Source organism: Cervus canadensis, chromosome 3 (genome assembly GCF_019320065.1).
Source record: "Cervus canadensis isolate Bull #8, Minnesota chromosome 3, ASM1932006v1, whole genome shotgun sequence".
Lineage (NCBI taxonomy): Eukaryota > Metazoa > Chordata > Mammalia > Artiodactyla > Cervidae > Cervus > Cervus canadensis.
In genome coordinates this window covers 93,624,999-93,650,646 of record NC_057388.1, presented here as the reverse complement: position 1 = coordinate 93,650,646, position 25,648 = coordinate 93,624,999, and the positions used below count along the sequence as shown (strand labels likewise).

General features: G+C 38.9%; 1 protein-coding gene across 2 annotated transcripts in view; it reads right to left on the bottom strand.

The window, feature by feature from the left end:
* AGBL3 (AGBL carboxypeptidase 3) overlaps positions 1-25,648 on the bottom strand; it is a 101,210-nt gene that overhangs the window by 7,915 nt on the left and 67,647 nt on the right. For both annotated transcript variants that reach the window (XM_043463763.1, XM_043463764.1), the window contains 4 exons: positions 24,788-24,853; positions 9,799-9,847; positions 8,159-8,352; positions 3,207-3,438 (listed from right to left, as the gene is read on the bottom strand). In XM_043463763.1, coding sequence (XP_043319698.1) covers positions 3,207-3,438; positions 8,159-8,352; positions 9,799-9,847; positions 24,788-24,853 — 541 coding nt within the window. The remainder of the gene's footprint in view (positions 1-3,206; positions 3,439-8,158; positions 8,353-9,798; positions 9,848-24,787; positions 24,854-25,648) is intronic.

The following is a 25,648-nucleotide window of genomic DNA, read 5'->3' as shown; positions in this document are numbered from 1 at the left end:
CATATAGTGTAATGAGGCTGGATCTTAAACCTTCTGTTTTAACTGACTGTGTGACTCTGCTGTAGCATGGGTGAGTCATCATTACTAACAGATGTAAGCAGAAGTCCAGGTTCCGCACTTAGACTGCTTGACACCAGAGGGGAGCAGCTTCTCATTCCTGCTGGACAGCCGTGGGAGTTTCATCTCCCTGTGTAGCCTCCACCTACACTATGATAGAAGCGGTCTCATTACTGCTGGGCAATAGTAAAAGTTCTGACTCTCTTCTAGACCTACTCTGACACCCCCATAGTGAGGAGGGGGAAATGCACCTGATTTTTGTCCCATGGGTGTGGAAGTCTAGTCTCCCACGTGGCTCCCAGTGACACTCTGGGGTGGGGATCTTTCCAGGCCACTGGGGATGGAAGTCCTGACCTGGTACTCACCTTCTTTGACACTGCCTAGCAGAGGGGTCAAGATGCCTCATTATAATCTTATGAAAATGGATGGTGTTAAATATGTAGTAAGGCCATCTGTTGCTTTCTGCTTTCCTAATTTTTCTTATTTCCTTGTATATCTATACCAGATACTTCTGGGAATGGTCCAGCCCAGGCAAAATTTTCTCTTCTCTGGGGGACTGCCTCTCAAGGTAGGGCTTCAGTCAGCCACATTTGTAACTATTTGACCTCTACCCACTGGGAATGCTGCCAGTCCAATTATCCTTCCTATAATTTAGAATTGGTAATGAGAGATAGTGGGTCAGTCTTTTAAGTGAAACTGCTGTAGGATACTGGAGAAGGCACCCCGCTCCAGTCCTCTTGCCTGGAAAATCCCATGGACGGAGGGGCCTGGTAGGCTGCAGTCCACGGGGTCACTAAGAGTGGGACACGACTGAGCAACTTCACTTTCACTTTTCACTTTCATGCATTGGAGAAGGAAATGGCAACCCACTCCAGTGTTCTTGCCTGGAGAATCCCAGGGACGGGGGAGCCTGGTGGGCTGCCATCTATGGGGTCGCACAGAGTCGGACACGACTGAAGTGAATTAGCAGCAGCAGCAGCTGTAGAATACACATTTGTGAGTCAGGGGTGTGAAGACTTTTCTGCAGAGAGAGAAAGGCAGAGACCGAAGATGGATAGTTTTCCGTTCCCAATTCCAGGCCTTGCATGAATCCTGCGTGAATTCATTCTCTCTCTTATTTCCATGAATAGCCTTCCATTTTCTTACAGTTCTTCCCCTCTGCCCTACCTTATGCTTTTTGATTAAACTAGATAGAATTATTTTGTTACATGTAACCAAAGAGTTCTTAATTAATAAAGACTATTATTTACTTACACTTTTAGGCTCAGGCCAGTTCACATTGAGTGCATGTCTAGGCTCAAAGAATGTAAGGAATCTATGGTGGCTCAGATGGTAAATAATCTACCTGCAATGTGGGAGACCTGGTTTCAATCCCTGGGTTGGGAAGATCCCCAGGGGAAGGGAATGACTGGCCACCCACCCCAGTATTCTTGCCTGGAGAATTCCATCGACAGAGAAGCCTGGCAGGTGACAGTCCATGGGGTCTCAAAGAGTTGGACGTGACTGAGCGACTAACACATTAACACTTGTGAAAATAATGACTACAAATTAAGTGATGTCCTAATTATTATCTCTCACACCCCTTGCTTATATTGATTCTCAGCTTCTCAGTTCCTTTGCCTAGGTAGGTCCATTATATTTTTAAATTAATTTTCTGCTGTTTATTTTGCTGATATCATCATACTTGATGCTTTGTTTGTCTGTACTATTTGCTTCTCTCATATTAGTTGACCTATTAGATTCAGTTTTTGTAAGGCACTGACAGCTATCCCATCCCACTAGAAACTGCCATCAAGTGCCTATTTTTCTAATTTTTTTAACTTCACTGATTTTACAATGAAGAAATATGCATTAATAAAAATTTAGGAAAAAAAAAACCAGGAAGAGGAACATCATACTCTGCCAGTACTTGACTCTGCAAAGATAATCACTGTTGGGGATATGTGCTTCCAGGGTTTGTTCTAGTTATATGTTTGATTATGTATAATCTGCACACATTAAATGTATATACATAATCCATAAATGCAACCATAGCAAATCAAGCTGGTCTGCAGCTTCCATTCACTTATATACTGTGAACATCATTTTATGTTAATATATACATTGATATATTTAATAGCCACACAATCTTTCTGTTTATGGCTATACAATAATTTATTTAAGCAGTCTTCTATTGTTGAACATTTAAATTCATTTTCTTTTCTTTGGCTCCTGTAAACAATACTGCAATGAACATCACTACAGAAGTCTTCTAGCCCTTCCTGAGGCTTTTTTCCCCCTAAGACTGGTTTCTAAAGGTGGAATTTCTTAAAACAAATGTAGATATTAAGGATTTTCATATATTATCAGATTGCCTTCCAGAAATTGTACCATTTCTATTCCAACAGTCAGTGAGTGAATTCTTCCATTGAGAGACAAAAATGAGAGAATTTCATTATTGTTTTAATTTACATTCCTTGGATTTAAGTGAGATTGAACATTTTAAAGTGATTATTGGTCTTTTTTTCTTTTGTGAATTTCTGGCTCATAGCCTTTGCCCATTTTCCTATTAAAATATTCATGATTCTGTCATTGATTTGTATGCAGTCTTCGACTATTAAGTATGTTGGCCCTCTGTTTCTTATATTATGAAGAGAAATGTCCAAGCATACTGATGAAAGACTCTGCATTCTAAATGTCTAGTTAGGGTTGAGTCCAGTTGCTGCCTATTGGCTGTGTGACCTTGAACAAATTTGAGTAACAGACTTTGCATCTCAGTTTCCTTATGTGTAGAATGTAAAATGTGTTTGTGTGAACAAAGGATGTTGTGTGGCACATAGAAAGTACTTCATCAAATCTGTTGATAATATTAGTATTATAGTTCTTATTTTCAGCTTGTCATTGTCTTTTATTTGTATTAGTTTCCTTTTGGTCTTATAAATCCAAACTAATGAGTGGTTTCATGTAAATAATCAAATAAGGCCTGATAACCTTACTCCTTCACATATCCAGTGTTTTCTTATGGCTTTAGGCCTTTGTCAAATATGGTGTGGCTGCCTCTATTAAGAGCCTATGTTTGTTTAATAGGATGTGGAATCAATAAACCATATTTCTTTATAAAAGAGTGCATGTATTAAATAGCTAAGAATGACAAAATTGTATTGACTTACTGATGTTGGATTTGAAAGCTGGTTCTTGGGTTGAATACCTCTGTTATCTGAGTGGTTTGCACATTTTTAGTGCTATGTATGATGGGGAGCAAATACTGCAATATTTCTTGAGTTTCAGCTATTTTTTTATCCCTGTAGATTCTTTTTTCATCATCTGTCCAGTTTATATCAGCCTTCTTGCTTTGGAAAGATGGACATTCTTTCATAGTGCTTTTTAAATTGTGATGCAGATCTGGGGAGCAACCATAAAAATATGTATAGATACATAAACTGAATTGATTAAGCAGTTACTTACTGAGCATTATCTGCCAAAGATTCTATCTAAGAATTCTTATCCATCTCAAGCTTATACTTTAATTATGGGGCAGAAAGTAAACAAATAAAACATCTGTTAGATAATAAAATTTATGGGAGAAAATAAAGCTGGGAAGGGGAATAGAGAATTCTTGGGGAGGGGCTGATTTCTGTTTTTAAAAAGGTGGTCAGAGAAGGCCTCCTTATGATGCTGCCATGTCAGAGGACTTAGGGGGCGAGTCAAGCCACTGTTGGAGGGAGGAGCATTTGCAGCAAGGGGAGCAGTAAGTGCAAAGACACCGAGCCAGGAGCATGGTCGTGTGTGCAGGGCGCACCGTGAGGAGACACGTGGCTAAGCAGAATCAATAAGCAGAACGATATGAGCTAGATGGGTGACTTAGTTCACATAAGGCCTCACAGGCCACTGTAAGGACTCTGATTTTTACTGAGTGTGAAATAGGGAGGCCCTGGAAGGCTTTGAGGAGTATCACATCTCAGATCTGCTTTAATAGGATCATGCTGGTTGCTGAGCCAAGAACAGACTGAAGAGGTGCAGGGGTAAACAGACAGGGAGAGCTCATGGAAGGCTCCTGAAAGAATCTGTTAGCAGGAGAGCGCACGGTAGCTTGGACCAGGGTGGTGGCAGTCACCGGAGGGAGAGGCGCGAGCAGGGGGGGAAGAGTCCTGAGTATATTTTGAGATTTTCCAATGAATTAGATGTGGGGTGAGAAAAGAAGAGAGAAATCAGTGGTAGTCCCAAAGCTGCTGTTTGAGCAAGTAGAAGGACAAGATATAGAGAAAACTATGGGAAAAGTCTGTTAGAAATTCCTTCTTTATTAACAGATGATATGAAGGAATTATTGTTTATTTTGTTAATTGTGGTAAGAGTATAATAACATTAAAAATGTGTGGAGAACTGTTTTAAAAAATAAAAGTTCATTTGAAAAGTGTTTATCCCACTCCATACCCATTAGGATGGCTATTGTCAAAAAACAGAAAATGAAAAGTGTAGACAAGGACGTGGAGAGATTAAAACCCTTGTGCATTGCTGGCTGGAATGTAAAATGGTGTAGTTGATATGGAGAACGGTATGGCGGTTCCTCAAAAAACTGAAAATAGAATTACCATAGGGTAACTGATGGTCCAGCAATTCTACTTCTGGGTGTATCCCCAGAATTGATGATATCTTGGAGAGTTATCTGTACACCAGTGTTCATAGTAGTGTTACTCACAGTAGCCAAAAGATGGAAGCAACTCCAGTGCCCGTTGACAGATAAATGGATAAGCAAAATGTGGTATATATATAATGGGATATTACTGAGCCTTAAAAAGGAAGGAAATTCTCATACCTGCCACAGCACAGATGAACTTCAAGGACATTATGCTAAGTGAAATAAGTCAGTCACTAAAAGACAAATAATGTATTTGTTTTTCCAAATACTTGATTCCATGTATATTGGATACCTAGAATAGTCAAAGTAGGATAGTTGCCAGGGCCTAGGAGGAGGGGCAATGGGCAGTTGTCATTTAATGGCTATGGCATTTCAGTTTTGCAAGATGAAAAGAGTTCTGGAGGCTGTGTACAACAATGTGAATGTATTCAACACTGCTGAACTTTATACTTAAAAATACTTAAGATGGTAAATTTTATGTCATGTGTATTTTAACAGAATTTTTAAAATTCAATATATATAGGTAGAGAGAGGGGAAAAAAAGAACCCTAAGTAAAACTTGGAAGGAAAATTGGTAGACATTTTAAAGGATGTAGCAGTATTACTTATAATTATGATGCCTAAATTGTTATGTATGTAGACAGAATAAGAAAAAAGTAGAATACACTTAGAATAAAAGCAAGAAATACATTATGCTTTATAGAAAAATGTTTATCTAGTTAAGAGACATAGACTGAAGTATTTATGGGCAAAACAATATGATTTGCTGACTTTGCTTTAATTACTTCAGCAAAAAAAAAAAAAAGTAGTGGGAATATAAATGAAACAAGAATAGCAGGATGCTGATAACTATTAAAAGGTGGATGACAGGCACCAGTGGTTCATTATTCTATTCTACTTTTGTTTATGCTTGAAATATCCACAATAATGCTTTTTTAAAGGGAATTGTCCATTACTAAAAAGAAAGGAAACAGATGACTAAAGCACTCACTGAATTAAACTAGACTTGAAAGACAATTAACGAGGGTATGTATGATTACAATATCTGGCAGTGCTGGTAAATAAAATGAATTCATCTACAGTCTCTGGAGAAGCCGTTCTTAGGCTGTTCACTGAAACATTGTTATGTAGCTGGCATTATGTTTAGTTTGGTAAATAGATGTGAAAAGTACATAGTCCTTGCCTTAAATATGCCAACAGTTGGGACTAGAGGGAGAAGTAAAGCTTCAGTTAGAATATATATCTCTAGGATAAGGCAAGGTACTTACTGTAGGATTGCTGAAGAGGTACTTCCAGCCATACTTAGAGCTGGAAAAAGAAATATTCCTAATTCCTAATTAATCTGAGTCTTGATGCACAGGTATGTCAGCTAGTTAAAAAAAAAAGAGAGTAGTAATTTAGGTTCATGTCTATGTCCATGTTCATGTCAATGGACATGAGCTTGAGCAAACCCTGGGGGACGGTGAGGGACAGGGAGGCCTGGCGTGCTGCAGTCCTTGGGGCTGCAAAGAGTTGGACACTGGACGACGGAACAGCAGCAACAGCAGTCTAGGCAGTGGGACCAGCACGCACACTCAGGAAATCACAAGCAAGGGTTAGAATGACTAGAAATCAGGTAGGTGTGAACAAGTGGTTCACAACTGGAGACCTTGTCTGTAATAATAGAACTTCTGGGAGATTTCCTGAGATAGGAATCATGTGTGACAGGTAGATGCTTAATGTTTTAAAAAATGAATTGTTAGGAGGCCTTTATACATGGAAGTGACATAATTAGATATGCATTTTTGAAAGATCAGAGTGGCAGCCAGGAGGTTGTCAGGGTGAAGAAAAGTGAGGCAGAGGGACAAGTTAGGAGGCTAATTCAGGGGAGGCAGAAAGGGAGTCTGAATCAAAGGAACATATATCCATGACTCATTACAAATATAAACTCTCCCAGAACTGGAGAAGTCTGCCTAGGCTGCTCGTGAATCTCTGCCAGATCCAGCTCATCTCCACTTGAATAGTTCAGTAATGGGAAAGGACAGACTTCTGGGAGAAACTGAGAGATGACATACTTGAGGAAAATGTATAGCCCTAAATGCAAATACTGTAGAGGAGGAGGCAGCATCAAAAACTGACTCCCTCTGAAGTGACTTACTCCAGTAAAAAAAGAAAACTGTAGAATTTTTATTTATATGTCATCAAGATTCATCAGGACATGTTTAAAGATAATATAATAAAAAGCCATGAGAATCTCAGCTCAGGAAAGATGGGAAGGTTGAGAAACATAATTTCAAATTAAGAGCAGTGGGTGGGTGGGAGCAGTAGGGAACACTGAAAATCAAATTTCCCCTTTGTAGCAAAATTCTATAAATATGGTCTCCAATTTCTCTCCTGTTTTAAGGTACACTTTAATTAGACCTGTACCTCTATCATTCTACTGAAATTTCCCTGAACAAGATCCCCAAATAAAACCTACGTTATAAAATCAAATCGTAAAACCATCTCATTTAATCAGAAGCATTAGACCTGACTGATTACGCCCTGTTTGATACACTCTCTCACGTGAGCTTCCGGGACAGCACGCTCTCTCGCTTTCCAGTCTGTTGTTGGGTTCTCACTCTTTTCCTGCTCCATCAGTGTTGGGGGCTCCCAAGGACTTGCTCCTTAACCCCCATCTATATCTACACTCATTTAAATCTCATCCAGCTTCATGCCTTAAAATACTCTCTTTATGCTGAAAATGCCTAAATGCATCTTCAGCCCAAATCTCTTCCTTTAACTCTGGACTCATATATCCAACTGCCTGTTCAGTACCTCCACTTCAGTGTCTAAAAGCGTGTCAAAAGGAACAAGTCTAAACTGAAGTGATGCTCCACTCTTGGTCTTTGCCATCTGGTGGCTGACAGTTCAATCCAGCTAGTTGCTCTGGCCCAACGCCCTAGAGTTTCCACAGTTGTAAATACCTGTGAAACCACTACCATAAACCAAGATCTAGAAAAGATGATCACTAAAAGATTCCTAATGCTCCTTTACAGTCCATTCCTTCCTTCCTCCCCTACTCTGTCCCTTACTCGAGGAAGCCATTATCTACTTTCTGTCTCTAGAGATTAGCTTGCTTTTCACATGCATGTGATTTCTTGTAGTTTTTACTTTTCTGCATCTGGTTGCTTTTTGTCAGCACTGTGATTTTGAGATTCATCCATGTTGTGCGTATCAACTCATTACATTTTTATTCTATGATATGGAAAGGGCATCAATAATAAAGAGGTGATGGAAACAATACAATTAAATTGACTTTTTCAAGGCTATATTAAATATTCTTCTGTATTCAACTTGTATAGAAATTAAATAAGGCAAGTATTTTTCAGAGTGGAGTAAAATGGCTATCTATCTTCTCTGCTTATAAAAACAGTTCCCATAATCCAGATTTCATACAATTTATTAATGATGATATGGTAGAAGCCACCTTGGCATTTATTAAAATCCTAAACATTGAAAAAACACCTTCTGTTGGTATCCTTGTCGTCCCAGTCCAAATGCGAGTCTGTTTGTTCAGAGGACACTTCAAGGATGTCACTTTGACACAGTTTTCATACAAATCATTGTTCCTGGGCTGAACTGTTTCCTCGTTTTTCTTGTGAGTTTCTAAAACATATCTCTGTTGGTCTCTGCTAAGCTTCTGAATCACAGTTTGGGAGCTGAAAGAAATTGGGTACTCTGATTTCAATGTTAACAATGAACTATCTAATTAAAAGTAGTGAAATGCCATGTTATGTCTGTATATTACATGTCACAGTATGCAAGGTATTGTTACAGATATTACTTTACTTGGGGCTCTCAGCAGTTCTGATACAGGCAAGATGGCCAATGTTATCCCCATCTTATATCAGAAAGGGAACATTAAGGAATCAGAGAGGTTAAACTATTCACTCACGATAACATAACTAATAAGGAGGGGCAGGTCTTGAATACACGCCTTCTAACTCTAGTACTTTGTCTATTACTTTCTCTCATGTTATTTTCTTGTATTATTTCATTTCTTTCCATAGATAAGATGTGAAAGTAGACTTCCATGGAATTCTCCAGGTCAGAATACTGGAGTGGGTAGCCTTTCTCTTCTCCAGGGGGTCTTCCCAACTCAGGGATCAAACCCAGGTCTCCCGCATTGCAGGCGGATTCTTTACCAGCTGAGCCACAAGGGAAGCCCAAGAACACTGGAGTGGGTAGCCTAGCACTTCTCCAGGGGATCTTCCTGACCCAGGAATAGAACCAGGGTCTCCTGCACTGCAGGCAGATTCTTTACCAACTGAGCTATCAGGGGAAGCCCCTTAGATAAGTAATATATTTTTTAAAAGTTAAATCTTAGTTTAAATTAATCAACTTTAGATCCAAGTACAGGTATGGCCAAAGGTGGTTTCTTAACCTAAATTTCTAGTTTTTGAGGCAAGAGAAGCCTATGTATTTCAACAGAACCCACTGCTGGGCACAAACTAAGTTCTTAGAAAAGAGGCCAAGGAAGGAAGAACAGGCGTACCATGTGTCCTCTGTTCTGCAAATTCAGTCTGTTCTCATACTTACAAACCCACTGTTGAGATGGTTGTTCAGGTCATTGTTCCTGAAGATGGGGAAACTTGCCAAGGGGGCTTGTGATACGATAATTACTGGTTTAGACAAAACAACAGTGTTTATCTATGCTATCCCTGACTTCTCTTCCTATCCCTTTTCTAGTTTTTAGGTACTAATAATATCAACCCTATGTGACCAGTGCTTCAATTGCTATTATAGAAAGTAAAGCATCTGACAGTCATTCATTCTAAGTATTATCTTAGGCCAGAAGAGAGAAACTCAGATAAAGCAATGATGATTGCATAGAAATAAATGCCTAACTGCAGATGTTAAGGCGTCCACTGGGGATGGTTTAGGGATACTGAAATCTGAGAACCCTTCAAAGTTCATCATATAGGCACTGCTATGCAGTCCCAGACACTGTGTCACAGACACTATGTAGACTCTAAGGACACAACTGGAAATTGTTATCAAAAAGCCACCTTTACCTGTTACTTTAATTCAAAATCAAAATCTTTTAAGACGGAGGAAAGGGAATGAGGTAATCTGGTAGAAGAAATTGAGTGTAGTTCTCCTACCTCAGATACCTTTTTAGAAGCCAAGCAGGGACTCGTCCAGGTAGTTTTGCTAAAAAAGAGAATATACCATAAAATTTCTGAACTTAGATTTTAAAGTTAACAAAACTTAATTTTTCACTTTCTTGACAACTGCCTCAATTGCTAGCTTAATTGAGTTTCAACCTGCCACTGTCTCATTCAGACATATGAAATATATTAGTGCATATTTCCACTGGAAGCCTTTAGATAAGACTGTTTCAAGAGAAGAGCAAACAGTAGAAATACCTGTCCAATAATTATCAAGCAATTCAGAACTGCGTTCTGCATGTCAGGCTCTAGGAAGGGCATCTACATGTATAGCAGAGTGACTAACTTTTAGAGCCCCAACTCAGGACACAGCTACATCAGACCAAAGAATCATTATAATATGTAATGAATAAATGCTTACACATACATGATTATTATTTTTAACATATAGTATAAATTAGCTGTTTAAAGTTATATATTATTCTGTATTATTTGCTATTCTGTTACATAAATGTCATTATTTAAGAAAAACAACAGGACTAGTTAAGAGTGGCAGTTAGTGGTATTTAATAGTGAAACCAATTAAACAGTATGGGTGAGAATAACAGAACACTATCAATAGTGTTTTCCTCTGATTCTGATTTTAAATTTTTATAAAATATTTACATTTTATAGGCAATATTATTATGTCTTAAGATACATAAGACCTTTTAAAAAGCTGAATGTAATACAGTAGGGATAATTAGATATTACTTATAATTAATAAAAATTGACATGTTTATGTCCCATGATAAAATATTTTTGCTCTTTGTGTGTCCTCTTCCAATAATACTTATCTCCACTGCCTGCAGTCTTCAGGATATCCTTATTTTATGTAGTGGTAAAACTGAAAACATTCAAAAGTCAAGGAGTGCGTCAAGGCTGTATATTGTCACCCTGTTTATTTAACTTATATTCAGAGTTCAATTCAGTTCAGTCGTGTCTCTGACTCTTTGTGACCCCATGGACTGCAGCATGCCAGGCTTCCCTGTCCCACCAACTCCCGGAGCTTGCTCAAACTCATGTCCATCACATGTAGAGTACATCATGTGAAATGCCGGGCTGGATGAATCACAAGCTAGAATCAAGATTGTTGGCAGAAATATCAATAACATACATCATTATGTGTATATCCATCATAGGCAGAGTAAAGCATGTGAAATGCCGGGCTGGATGACCAAGCTGGAATCAAGACTGTTGGGAGACATAACCTCAGATATACAGAGGACACCACTCTTATGGCAGAAAGCAAAGAGAAACTAAAGAGCCTCTTGATGAAGGTGAAAGAGGAGAGTGAAAAAGCTGGCTTAAAACTCAGCATTCAAAATCTGAGGTCATGGCATCTAGTACCATTACTTCATGGCATATAGATGGGGAAATAGTGTAAGACTATTTTCTTGGGCTCCAAAATCACTGCAGACAGTGACTGCAGCCATGAAATTAAAAGATGCTCCTTGGAAGAAAAACTGTGACAAACCTAGACAGCATATTAAAAAGCAGAGACATCACTTTGTCAGTAAAGATCTGTCTAGTCAAAGCTAATGGTTTTTCCAGTAGTCACATATGAATATGAGAGTTGGACCATAAAGAAGGCTGAGAACTGAGGAACTGATGCTTTTGAACTGTCCTGTTGGAGAAGACTCTTGAGAGTCCCTTGGACTGCAAGGAGATTCAACCAGTCCATCCTAAAGGAAATCAACCCTGAATATTCATTGGAAGGACTGACATGGAAGCTGAAGCTCCAGTACTTTGGCCATCTAATGCGAAGAGCCAACTCATTGGAAAAGACCCTGATGCTGGGAAAGATAGAAGGCAGGAGGAGATGGGGATGACAGAGGGTGAGATGGTTGGATGTTATCACTGACTCAATGGATATGAGTTTGAGCAAACTCTGGGAGATGGTGAAGGACAGGGTAGCCTGGCGTGCTGTGGCCCATGGGGTCGCAAAGAGTCAGACATGACTGAACTGAGCGACTGAACAACTGAGGTCACCTTTTATGAAGCCCACATTACACTGACCCCTGGTGGCAGGCCAATGCAATGACATCAAATTAGATATCCTGTCAATTAAGGAATCTGAACATGGAATATGACTTGACTTATTAGCAACTGAAAAGTAAAAGTGAAAGTCGCTCAGTTGTGTCTGACTCTTTTCAACCCATGGACTGTATAGTCCATAGAATTCTCCAGGCCAGAATCCTGGAGTGGGTAGTGTTTCCCCACTCCAGGGGATCTTCCCAACCCAGGGATCAAACCCAGGTCTCCTGCATTGCAGGCAGATTCTTTACCAGCTGAGCCACAAGGGAAGCCCAAGAATACTGGAATGGGTAGTCTATCCCTTCTCCAGTGGATCTTCCCGACCCAGGAATTGAAACGGGGTCTCCTGCATTGCAGGCAGATTCTTTACCAACTGAGGTATCAGGGAAACCCCTTATAGCTTGCTGAGCTATGAGGGAAGCCCCTCAAGCAAGCAATAGCTTGACTTATTAGCAATAGCTTGACTACTACAGTCCATGGGGTCGCAAAGAGTTGGACCCAACTGAGCGGCTGAACAACAAAATTAGCAATAGCAGGTTTCTAGACTTGTAAGAATTAGTTTCCAGCTTCCCAAAAATGTCTGTTCACTTTGTATCTACAGGCTTGTTTTAGTAGACTGACTTTTGGGGATTTGACCCTTAGCAACCTTAAATTTGGGCTTCCCATGTGGCGCAGTGATAAAAGAATCTGCTTGCCAATACAGGAGACACAAAAGACGCTGGTTTAATCCCTGGGTTGGGAAGATCCCCTGGAGGAGGAAATGGCAACCCACTCCAGTATTCCTGCCTAGAAAATTCCATGGACAGAGGAGCCTGGTGGGTGACAGTCCATGCGGTCACAAAGAGTCGAACATGACTGGGCATGCATGCATATCCTTAAATTCATCATGTAGGGTTCTCCATGTCTACAATATCTATTGTTTTTATTATAGATACTCTGAAGCACACTGGATATCATCACATGTTAAACTTCTCTTTCTCAGGGAAGAGGTTTTCAAAGCACAGAGGTAATTCAAACTGAATGTGAATTTCAGTTTTTGTTGCAGTTTTTAGTGCTGTTCAACTTGACTGCTCTTTCTGGTGACATATTTTTAATTTCTGAGTCAGTCTTATTTCCCATAAATTTCACTTTTTTCACTGTATGAGTTTTTGTCATAACCTATACATAATATCAAACAACTGAGGTATAGTTCATCCTGTGCTCCTTATGACCTATTCAGAGATGATCAAATAGATTTAGAGAAACAGCATATAAATTATTTTACTGTAATCCTGTCCTTTATTCCCTTCTTCAACTATTTACAAATCAGACAAGGCTGTTCTTCTTGTCCCACATGTTGAAAATGTGACTTAATGGCAGACCAGCATTTTAACATCTTTTCTATGGCTATCAGTAATGATAGCCACCTTGTAGGCGCAGGTCTAAGGAAATACCCTCTTTCATTTCTATAAAGTAAAAAATCTCATTATGTGCTTCTGCACGTTTTGAGGAAACTAAAACGTGACCCAAAAAGTTCATTATGAAAGTCTCATTATCACAGGACAGCAAATCACTTTTTAAAGTACAAGGTGTGCAAGACATTTAGAAGATCAGAATTTTTAAAAAAATTTTCTTTGTTAAGAAGTTGATAGACTGAATGAAACATGCAAAAGTATACATTTTATATTCTCATTGTCAGTCAACCATGCAGATAGATGAGCAAAGTCTAGTATGTATTTGGACAATGTATTAACAATATCTGGTTGATTTTTCCTTTGGTTTCATTAAAAATAATCATAGAAATCAAGATTCTCTGAAACCCCATTTTTCAAATTCAACTACTTAAGAGCCAGAGGAAATGTATTTTTGATTCAGTGTATCATGTGATAACTGTTCAGTCGCTTAGTCGTGTCCGGCTCTTTGTGACCCTGTGGACTGCCAGGCCTCCCTGTCTATCACCAACTCCCAGAGTCCACCCAAACTCATGTCCATTGAGTCGGTGATGCCATACAACCATCTCACCCTCTGTCATCCCCTTCTCCTCCTGCCTTCAATCATTTCCCAGCATCAGGGTCTTTTCCAATGAGTCAGTTCTTCACATAAGGTGGCCAAAGTATTGGAGTTTCAGCTTCAACATCAGTCCTTCCAATGAACACTCAGGACTGATCTCCTTTAGGATGGACTGGTTGAATCTCCTTGCAGTCCAAGGGACTCTCAAGAGTCTTCTCCAACACCAAAAGCATCAGTTCCTCAGCGCTCAGTTTTCTTTATAGTCAAACTCTCACATCCATACATGACCACTGGAAAAACCATAGCCTTGACTAGACAGACCTTTGTTGGCAAAGTAATGTCTCTGCTTTTTAATATGCTGTCTAGGTTGGTCATAACTTTTCGTCCAAGGAGCAAGCATCTTTTAATTTCATGGCTGCAGTCACCATCTACAGTGATTTTGGAGCCCCCCCAAAATAAAGTCTGCCACTGTATCCACTGTTTCCCCATCTGTTTGCCATGAAGTGATGGGACCGGATGCCATGATCTTAGTTTTCTGAATGTTGAGCTTTGAGCCAACTTTTTCAGTCTCCTCTTTCACTTTCATCAAGAGGCTCTTTAGTTCTTTTTCACTTTCTGCCATAAGGGTGGTGTCATCTGCATATCTGAGGTTATTGATATTTCTCCCGGCAATCTTGATTCCAGCTTGTGCTTCATCCAGCCCAGCATTTCTCATGTTGTACACTACATATAAGTTAAATAAGTAGGGTGACAATATACAGCCTTGACATACTCCTTTTCCTATTTGGAACCAGTCTGTTGTTCTGTGTCCAGTTCTAACTGTTGCTTCCTAACCTGCATACAGATTTCTTAAGAGGCAGGTCAGGTGGTCTGGTATTCAAGTATCTTTCTGAATTTTCCACACTTTGTGGTGATCCACACAGTCAAAAGCTTTGGCATAGTCAATAAAGCAGAAATAGATGTTTTTCTGGAACTCTCTTGCTTTTTCCATGATCCAGTGGATGTTGGGAATTTTAATTTGCCAACAGATGTTGGCAAGTTTAATGCTTACTTTTTTCATATTTACCATGAGTATGTTTAATGTTTGCTATATTAGCTATTGGCAGAGACTTGGAATTCCTACAATAGCCTTGTTTTTGTCTATCCTGTTGTTTTTGGGGTTCCCTAAGAACTACTTATCAGATAGAATATATGTCTTGCTTGCAGCTCTTTCAGCTGTAAATCATTGTTACTATACTGGAGTTATGTCGTTGTGGTGGTAAGGCATGGGGGAAAGGAAACATCCTGTAATCTTTTGAAATCTTGGTCTTTTAGTGGGTCTGTGTGCCTGGGCTGTGACCCTAATAAGTATTTCTTGGCTTTCTTCCCCTTACCTTTCAGTGGGAGGGGGCTGACTGGGCAGATGGAAGAAGAGTAAAATATATCCAGAACATTCTCCATAACAAAGGTCTACTCTCCAAATCCAGTCCTTTACATTTTGGAGCTAAAATGAGCAAGTCCCTTACTATGTTTACACCGAATGTCTCTCTTCTTTGAAGAGTTGTTTTAGCTCTTACATATGGGTCATCCATTTTGAATTAATTTATGTGTATGGTGTAAGGAGTAAGCCCCACCACCCACTTCATTCTTTTGCATGTGCATATCTAGTTGTCTCAGTACCATTTTTAAGGCTATTTTTTCTTCATTGAATTGTCTTGGCACCTCTGTTGAAACTCAACTGACAATAAGTGTAAGGGTTCACGTCTGCATTCTCAATTCTACTTCTTTGATCTCTGTATCTACCCTTATGCCAGTGCTGCACTGTTATGATTGCTGCAGCTTGGTAGTAAGTTTTGAAAATGGAAAGTATGAGTTTGTGAAATTTGTTCTTCTTTTTTGAAAATTGTCTTGGTTATTCTGGCCTTTTATATTACCACTGCATTTTAGGTTTAGCTTGTTAATTTTTGTTTCTGCTGAGATTTTGATAGGATTACACTGAGTCTGGGTATCAATTTGGTGAATATTGCCATCTTAACTAAGTATTCTGATGTATGAACATGGGGGAATCTTTCCATTTATTTAAATCATCTTTAATATATTTCAACAGTTTTCTAGTTTTCAGTGTACAAGTATTATACCACTTTTATTAAATTACTCCTAAGGAGTTTGTGATGGATAGGGAGGCCTGGCGTGCTGCAATTCATGGGGTCGCAAAGGGTTGGACATGACTGAGTGACTGAACTGACTGACTGACCGAAGCATTGTATTCTTTTTGATGTTTTCTAAATAGAATTTTCTTGATTTCACTTATACTGTGTTCACTGCTAGTATACAGAAGTACAATTGATTTTTTATAACAGATTTATTAAAATCTAATTCACATACCATATACCTCACCCATTACAATTCTGCATGTTTTTTTATCTTGCAACCTTGCCAAACTCGTTAGCTTCAGTAGGTTTTGTGGGTCCGTGTATGTACATATGTGTGTGTGTATTCCTTAGGATTTTCTGTATATAAGATCATGTGTACTGCAAATAGAGGTAGTTTTACTTCTTTGCAGTCTGGATGCCTTGCATTTATTCTTCCCAGATTGCTGTGCCTAAACCTCCATTATGTTGATTAGAAATATTGAGAGCAGACACCCCTATCTTGGTCCTGATCTTGGGGGGAAAGCATTCAGTCTTGTACCATCATCTATGACATTAGCTGTGGGATTTTCATAGATGGTTTTTATCAGGTTGAGGAACATCCCATCTACTTCTAGTCTGGTACCGTTTTTTTTTTAAACATCATGGAAGAGGTTGAATTTTGCCAGACATTATCTCTGCATTTACTGAGATGATTGTGTGCATTTTGTTCTCTATCCTATTAATATGTATATTACATTCTTTAATTTAAAAAAAATTTTTATTGGGTGGCTCAGTGGTAAAGAATTCATCTGCCAGAATGGATAAGAAAGCTGTGGTACATATACACAATGGAATATTACTCAGCTATTAAAAAGAACACAGTTGAATCAGTTCTAATGAGGTGGATGAAACTGGAGCCTATTAGAGTGAAGTAAGTCGGAAAGAAAAACACCAATACAGTATATTAAGGCATATATATAGAATTCAGAAAGATGGTAATGATGACCCTATATGCGAGACAGCAAAAGAGACACAGATATAAAGAACAGACTTTTGGACTCTGTGGAAGGCAAGGGTGGGATGATTTGAGAGGATAGCATTAAAACATGTGTGTTACCATATATGAAATAGATCACCAGTCCAAGTTCAATGCACAGAACAGGGCATTCAAAGCCGGTGCACTGGGACAACCCTGAGGGATGGGATGGGGAGGGAGGTGGGGGGGTTCAGGATGGGGGACACTTGTACACCCATGGCTGATTCATGTCAATGTATGGCAAAAACCACTACAATATTGTAAAGTAATTAGCCTCTAATTAAGAAAAAAAAAAGAATCCGTCTGCCAAGCAGGAGACGCAGATTCAGTTCCTGGGTCAGGAAAATCCCCTGTAGAAAGAAATGGCAACCCACTCCAGTATTCATATCTGGGAAATCCCATGGACAGAGGAGCCTGGTGGGCTACAGTCTACAGGGTCGCAAAGAGTTGGACACAACTTAGTGACTAAACAACAACAAAAGTTGATTTACAATGTTGTATTGGTTTCTGCTTTACAGCAAAGTGAATCAGTTATACGTATATCCACTCTTTTTTAAGATCCTGTTGCCATATAGGTCATTACAGAGTGCTAAAGAGTGTTCCCTGTGCTAAGCAGCAGGTTTTTTATTAGTTATTTCATATATAGTCGTGTGTATATGTCAATCCCAATCTCCCAATTTATCCCTTCCCCCTTCCCCCTTGTAAGCATAAGTTTGTTTCCCACACCTGTGACTCTTATGTCTGTTTTATACGTAGTTTCACTTGTACCATTTTTTGAAACAAAGATTCCACATATAAGTGATACTGGGGATTCCCAGGTGGCACAATTGGTAAAGAATCCACCTGCCAATGCAAGAGATGCATGTTTGATCCTTGGGTTGGGAAGATCCCCTGGAGTAGAAAATGGCAACCCACTTGAGTATTCTTGCCTGGAAAATCCCATGGACAGAGCCTGGTGGGCTACAGTCCATGGGGTTGCAAAGAGTCAGACACAGCTGAGCAACTAAGTACAGACACACTCCCACACACACATGTGCACACACAAACACAAGCGATATCATATGACATCTGCCTTTCTCAGTCTGACCCGCTTCACTCAGTATGACAATCTTAGGTCCATCTATGTCACTGCCAATGGCATTATTTTGTTCTTTTTATGGCCAATATTCTATCGTGTATATGTTCCAAAGAATAGCAAGGAGAGATAAGAAAGCCCTCCTCAGCAATCAATGCAAAGAAATAGAGGAAAACAACAGAATGGGAAAGACTAGAGATCTCTTCAAGAAAATTAGAGCTACCAAGGAAACATTTCATGCAAGGATGGGTTCAATACAGGATAGAAATGGTATGGGCCTAACAGAAGCAGAAGATATTAAGAAGAGGTGGCAAGAATACACAGAAGGACTATACAAAAAAGATCTTCACGACCCAGATAATCATGATGGTGTGATCACTCACCTAGAGCCAGACATCCTGGAATGTGAAGTCAGGTGGGCCTTAGAACTACGAACAAAGCTAGTGGAGGTGATGGAATTCCAGTTGAGCTATTTCAAATCCTGAAAGATGATGCTGTCAAAGTGTTGCAGTCAATATGCCAGCAAATTTGGAAAACTCAGCAGTGGCCACAGGATTGGAAAAGGTCAGTTTTCATTCCAATCCCAAAGAAAGGCAATCCCAAAGAATGCTCAAACTACCGCACAATTGCACTCATCTCACACGCTAGTAAAGTAATGCTCAAAATTCTCCAAGCCAGGCTTCAAGTGAACTGAGAACTTCCAAATGTTCAAACTGGTTTTAGAAAAGGCAGAGGAACCAGAGGTCAAATTGCGAACATCCACTGGATCATCAAAAAAGCAAGAGAGTTCCAGAAAAACATCTATTTCTGCTTTCTTGACTATGCCAAAGCCTTCGACTGTGTGGATCACAATAAACTGTGGAAAATTCTGAAAGTGATGGGAATACCAGACCACCTGACTCACCTCTTGAGCAACCTGTATGCAGGTCAGGAAGCAACAGTTAGAACTGGACATGGAACAACAGACTGGTTACAAATAGGAAAGGAGTACGTCAAGGCTGTATATTGTCGCCCTACTTATTTAACTTATATGCAGAGTACATCATGAGAAACGCTGGGCTGGAAGAAGCCCAAGCTGGAATCAAGATTGCCGGGAGAAATATCAATAACCTCAGATATGCAGATGACACCACCCTTATGGCAGAAAATGAAGAAGAACTAAAAAGCCTCTTGATGAAAGTGAAAGAGGAGAGTGAAAAAGTTGGCTTAAAGCTCAATATTCAGAAAACTAAGATCATGGCATCTGGTCCCATCACTTCATGGAAAATAGATGGGGAAACAGCAGACACAGTGGCAGACTTTATTTTTTTGGGCTCCAAAATCAGATGGTGATTGCAGCTATGAAATTAAAAGACGTTTACTCCTTGGAAGGAAAGTTATGACTAACCTAGATAGCATATTAAAAAGCAGAGACATTATTTTGCCAACAAAGGTCCGTCTAGTCAAGGCTATGGTTTTTCCAGTGGTCATGTATGGATGTGAGAGTTGGACTGTGAAGAAAGCTGAGCGCCAAAGAATTGATTGAACTGTGGTGTTGGAGAAGACTCTTGAGAGTCCCTTGGACTGCAAGGAGATTCAGCCAGTCCATCGTAAAGGAGATTAGTCCTGGGTGTTCACTGGAGGGACTGATGCTGAAGCTGAAACTCCAATACTTTGGCCACCTCATGCGAAGAGTTGACTCACTGGAAAAGACCCTGATGCTGGGAGGGATTGGGGGCAGGAGAAGGGGACGACAGAAGAGAAGATGCCTGGATAGCATCACCGCCTCGATGGACATGAGTTTGAGTAAACTCCGGGAGTTGGTGATGGACAGGGAGGCCTGGCGTGCTGCGATTCATGGGGTCGCAAAGGGTGGGACATGACTGAGCGACTGAACTGAACTGAACCACATCTTCTTCATCTGTTTCTCAACTGATGGCCATTTAGTTTGCTTCTGTGTCCTGGCTATTGTAAACAGTGCTGCAGTGAGCATTAGGGTGCATGTTATCCCTTCAAATTATGGCTTTCTCTGGATATACGCCCAGGAGTGAGATTGCTGGATCATATGGTAGCTCTGTTTTTAGTTTTTTAAGTTTTCTCTGTACTGTTATGCATAGTGACTGTACCATTTACTCCTGCTAACAGTGTAGGAGGGTTCCCTTTTCTCAACACCCTCTGCAGCATTTGTAGATTTTTTTGGTGATGGGTATTCTAACCAGTGGGAGGCGGTACCTCACTGTAGTTTTGATTTGCATTTCTCAGTCAGTGATGTTGAGCTTCGTTTCATGTGCCTCTTGGCCATCTGTATGTCTTATGAATGTCTATTTAGATCTTCCACCCATTTTCTGATCGGGTTTTTTTTTTTTAATTGAGGTGCATGAGTTGTTTGTATACTTTGGAGATTAATCCCTTGTTGATTGTTTTGTTTGCAAATATTTTCTCCCATTCTGTGTGTTTTTGTTTTGTTTTTAATGGCTTCCTTTGCTGTGCAAAAGCTTTTAAGTTTGATAAGGTCCCATTTGTTTATTTTGTTTTTATTTTCTTTACTCTCAGAGGTGGATAATTTTTGTTATGTTAAACCAACTTTGCTTTTCCAGAATAAATCCTACCTGGTCACTATGTATAATCTTTTTTATATGTTGCTGGACTCAGTTTGCTAGAATTTGGTCCTACTATTTTGTCTTAATTTTTAGTAGATACAAAGGTAAAGAAGAAGTGCTATTTATTTATTAGGCCCCTGGAACCCTTATAATTACCTTTTCAGAGAAACTTTCTGATACTCCTTCATCCCCAGACAACTCCTGTATAATACCACAGCACAGTAAGTAGCACTTATCCCACTGTTTCTATTGTCTCTCTATGTGTTTGTCAAACTCTCTTTGCTTCTTGAGAACAAACTATATACTGTAGCCCAGTCTCTAGCACAGTCATTGACTAGTATAACTTGAGACCTCTGCAAAGCAGATAATCACCAGATTTTTAAAGAAACATGAACAAATAGGAAAAGGAGATTATGTAACAAAGGATGATTATAAAACAGAGTGACTAAGACACAGAGAATAGTATCAGCAAAATTTTACTTAGCTATATTCAGAATGAAACTATGTCAACTGATGTTCAGATTTGTTCTGCTGGTGTTCTCTTAAAACACTCCTGGGAGACAAAGAGCAGACTCCCTTAGCTCCTCTGCTGCACCTGTCTTTTCTATCAGGTAGAGTTTCTTCTGATCAGACAGGGGGAGAATAAACATTAGTACTCATCTTCAGCCCCAGATATGTTACATCTCAAGTAAGAAAAGAATTTCCATATAACTAAGATCACAAAACCATTGACACTAACCTTTTAAGAATTCAAGGAAGTGAGTCTCCTCTTGCTGCTAAATGCCTAAAGATATCATCCATCATCCATCATAATCATGTTTATTTAAGGATCAGCTCCTTCAAGAAAACATTCCCTGGGATTTCCAGGCTGGATTACATCCCCTTCTTTGAGGACATAATTCATGCATATCACTCACTCTATTTCACTTTTACTTTAATGAACTGTATATGTGTCTTGTTACACTTCCTTAAGTAATAAGCAGCTCATCTTGTTGGAGAGGGAGGGAGAATTTTGTTTCAGCCAGAGAAGACAATGTGAGCAACGGCAACGAGGTGAGAAGACTGACGTTTTTTGAGGCTACAAAAAAGATCACCATTGCTGTAGAGTAAAGGAAAGGCAGAGGATGGCAAGAGGTAAAACTGGAGAGGCAGTCAGGGGCCTGTTCACTGGAAGTCTTGCATGTCATAATAGGCAACTTGGTTCCTCTGCTGCAGCAAGTGGTTGTGAAATTTCTTTTTTAAAAATAACATACCATTATTGAAAGAAAAATTGTACATGAAAGCCACTCAAGATGAATAAGGGTTGGATGGGCCAGTTGGTGCTTGGCCTCCCTCTGATTCTCACTGTAGCTCCCAGTGTGGTGAGTTTAAGTGTGGTCTGCAGATTACTAACATCAGAATTATCTATGGTGCCTTATTAAAAATGCAGATTTGGGGGTCAACAACAAATGCCAGCTTAGAATTCAAAGCTGGGATTATCATAAGCTCCCCAGATAATTCTAAAATTTTAAAACCACATGTTCCCTAAGACAACTGGCTTATAATTTTCACAATGCCAGTGCTGTGAGTGACAGGGAAGAACTGAGTACATGCTCCAAATTAAAAGAGAATCAATGGATATGGCAATTAAATGCAATCCATGAAACTGAATCAGGGAGAAGTTTTGCTCTAATGGACATTGGTACATTTGGTGAAACTTAAGTACAGTCTGATACAAAATAGTATTGTATCAAAGTTGGATTTCCTTAAGAGACTATTCTTGTTCTTGGAAAATAAATGCTGAAGTTCTTTAGCAATAAAGGAGCATGATATTTATAAAAAAATGGACTTGGGGGAAATATAGCTAGATAGGTAGGTAGATATAGTTCTTTGTACTTTTTGAAATTATTTAAAAATTAAAAGTTAAAAAAATTGAAAAGAGAAAGCCTAGAACAAATTTAAATCTCAGGACTGTGCCAACTTCAACCACTGTTAGAAAACTGGGATTACTGACAGGCTTTATTTTAGACAGTGGTATTAATCAGACTTCTGCTTTTGATAGATTACTTTATGGTAGTATGAAAGGTAGAATTAGGATGACAGTACTGGCTTTTAGGTCTTTGTGGCTCAGTAGGGAAACAATGCAGGAGACCCGAGTTCGATCCCTGGGTCGGGAAGATTCCCCTGGAGGAGGGCGTGGCAATTCACTCCAGTATTCCTGCCTGGGGAATCCCATGGACAGAGAAGCATGGTTGGTTACAGTCCATGGGGTTGCACAGAGTCAGACATGACTGAAGCAACTTAACAGACACACACACACACAAAGATGGCAAGGAGACCACTTAGAAACTAAAGTGCTTCTGATAAATATGTGATGAGTCCGAAAAGAATGATGGTAGTTAAGATGAAGATAAACGGGATTATGAGGTAAAATCAATTGGATTCAGTGACTCTCTAAATATGAGTGGTGGAAGTGAAAGAAGAAAAAAGATAACTTATCAGCTTTCTAGTTTGGTAGGTACATAGATATACTTATTACCAAAGATACAGTGAATACAGAAGGAACAGCATGCAGTGTGGGATTAGATGAATTAGAATTTGGCTGTGAGGGACATTTATGTGAAGATACATAGCACATAGTTAAATATAAGAGGCTGAAGCTTTGACCAGAGGTCAGATATATGTATAGATATGTGTGTGTGTATAAGGTATATACATGTGTGTGTGGTACAACAATGTGACATCATCAAGAACGAGTTCATGAAAGGCTGAATCGAAGAAGACTTAGTTTAACAAGGATAAATTTAAGACTCCGTACACGAGACCAAAATACCAGACCAAACCTGAAGGAAGAGAATGGAGGAGACATAGTGGCAGTATCAAAATAAAACTATAGGTTTGAGTGTGTGTGAGTCCAGCGTGTCAGTATTTTAGGATAATTTTCAAAAGAACATATGTAATCTTAGACTGCATTAATGTGAATCTGGTATCTAGAAAGAAGCAAATGAGAAAGATAATTTATTGTGTATTGTTAGGCATCCATATCCGTGGGTTCCACATCTGCATTCAACCAACTGTGGATCAAAATAGTAGGAAAAAAATTTCAAGAAGTTCTCAAAAGCAAAACCTGAATTTGCTGTGCACTGGCAACAGTTTACATAGCATTTACACTGTATTAAGTATTATATTAATCTAGAGCTACTGAAGGATACGCATGGGTTGTATGCAAATACTGTGCCATTTTACATGAGGGACTTGAGCATCCTCAGATTTTGGTCTCTGTGGGGTTCCTGGAACCAGTTCCCCCTTAAATACCAAGGAATGACTGTCCTGGTTAGATGACATCTGCAATACTGTGTTCAGTTTCCTTCAAGCTTGAGTAGTGACAGAAAAGAGTAAAATATGATAGTAAAGGGACTTGAATCATATTATGGATGGCTGAAAGAAAGGAAAGGAAAATTTCAGGTAAATAAATAATAGCTTTAAAAAATATTTATGATCTGTCATGTGGAAGAGGCAATACATTTGTTCTTAATAAGCAAGGAGGATTAGGGAAAATGAGTTGATCAGAAATGTTTACCTTTAAAGTTTCTTCTTTTTTTTTTTTTTGCTCTATGTTGTTAAAGAGGTGAGTTAAAATTTACAGGGACATGTGCTTTAAACTCAACATAAAAAGAGCATTGCTCTCAAGCAGTGGAATGCATCCACTGCAGTTTCGTAAACTGCTTGTCACCAAGTGTTGTCAGTCAAAGGCTGCATGTGCTTGGGCCCTGTCATCTGTAGGAGGTAAGAGTAGGGAACTCTCAAGGCTTCTCTCTGCTGTAAGATCCAGTGAGATGGGAGTGAAAAGATTAGGCGATGAGATGAACGGTCTTTTTTTTTCCGACTTGGTAAAATTACTGGAAATCGAATTGACATATAAGGAAGTTCTACTGTCTTCTATATATTTCTAGAGTTAGAAAAATCAAAATTTTAGATACAGAATTTCTGGGAAGGTGAACTGTTCTCTGGCAATCTGATTTGAAGATAATCTTCTAGTTTCTTATGTGTAAATCGTGACCAGATACATATTATTAAATAGCTCACATTCAGATGATAGGCGACTGCTCATTACTGTCTATATTCCCATCTTACAAACCTTGGTTAGGGAGCTGTCTTCTGAAATAATCAAATATACAGTCATCTGATAGAGAAGGCCTTGTATCTAGAAAAGATGGTAAAAGTCCATTAGCAGCAAGAAAACAGCTCGTTGACTTACATTTCGTATTTTTATCTTTTTATAAATGAAAATGCTAGTATGCTAGCAAATAATGTGTAAATAGTAGTTTAGCTCAATGAAATTAATACAAACAGTTCTCATATCTTATGAATTTTGCTGCATTTTTGCTATTTATCAGTTCAGTTCAGTTCAGTCGCTCAGTTGTGTCCGACTCTATTTATAGGTAAGGTCTAAAAAATATTCATACTGTTTGGGTGAGCAGTTCCTTTCTAGGAATCTATTACAGATAAATAATTATATACAAATAGTGAATTAAAAAGTCTTCATTGTTTATGATAGAAAAAAACATGATCAAAATAAAATTTTAACAATGGAGGGTATCTAAATAAATTAAGTTTCACTAATACAATGGAATACTTTGCCATCATTTATTAACACTGAGAGAAGTTAATAATACACTGTGATTTTAAATGAAAACATTTAAATCTTGCAAAAAAACCCCTGAAGATTAGTCTGTGTGATTAACATGGACTGTACATGTATAGAAAAAATGTCTAAAATAAGTATTCTAAATATGTTCTCTATTTTTAAATTCTGACATTAAATTTAGCAGAAGAATATATAAAAGTTACATAGCAAAAGTGACAGTTTTTCTTGGCTTATCACTACGAGAAAGAATTTCAAGTTCAATGAAGTAACCATCTTAATTATAAAAAAATTCCCTCTTAGGTGTGGTTTTTATTTCCATTTCTATTTTTAATTAGCCTACTGCATCATAGT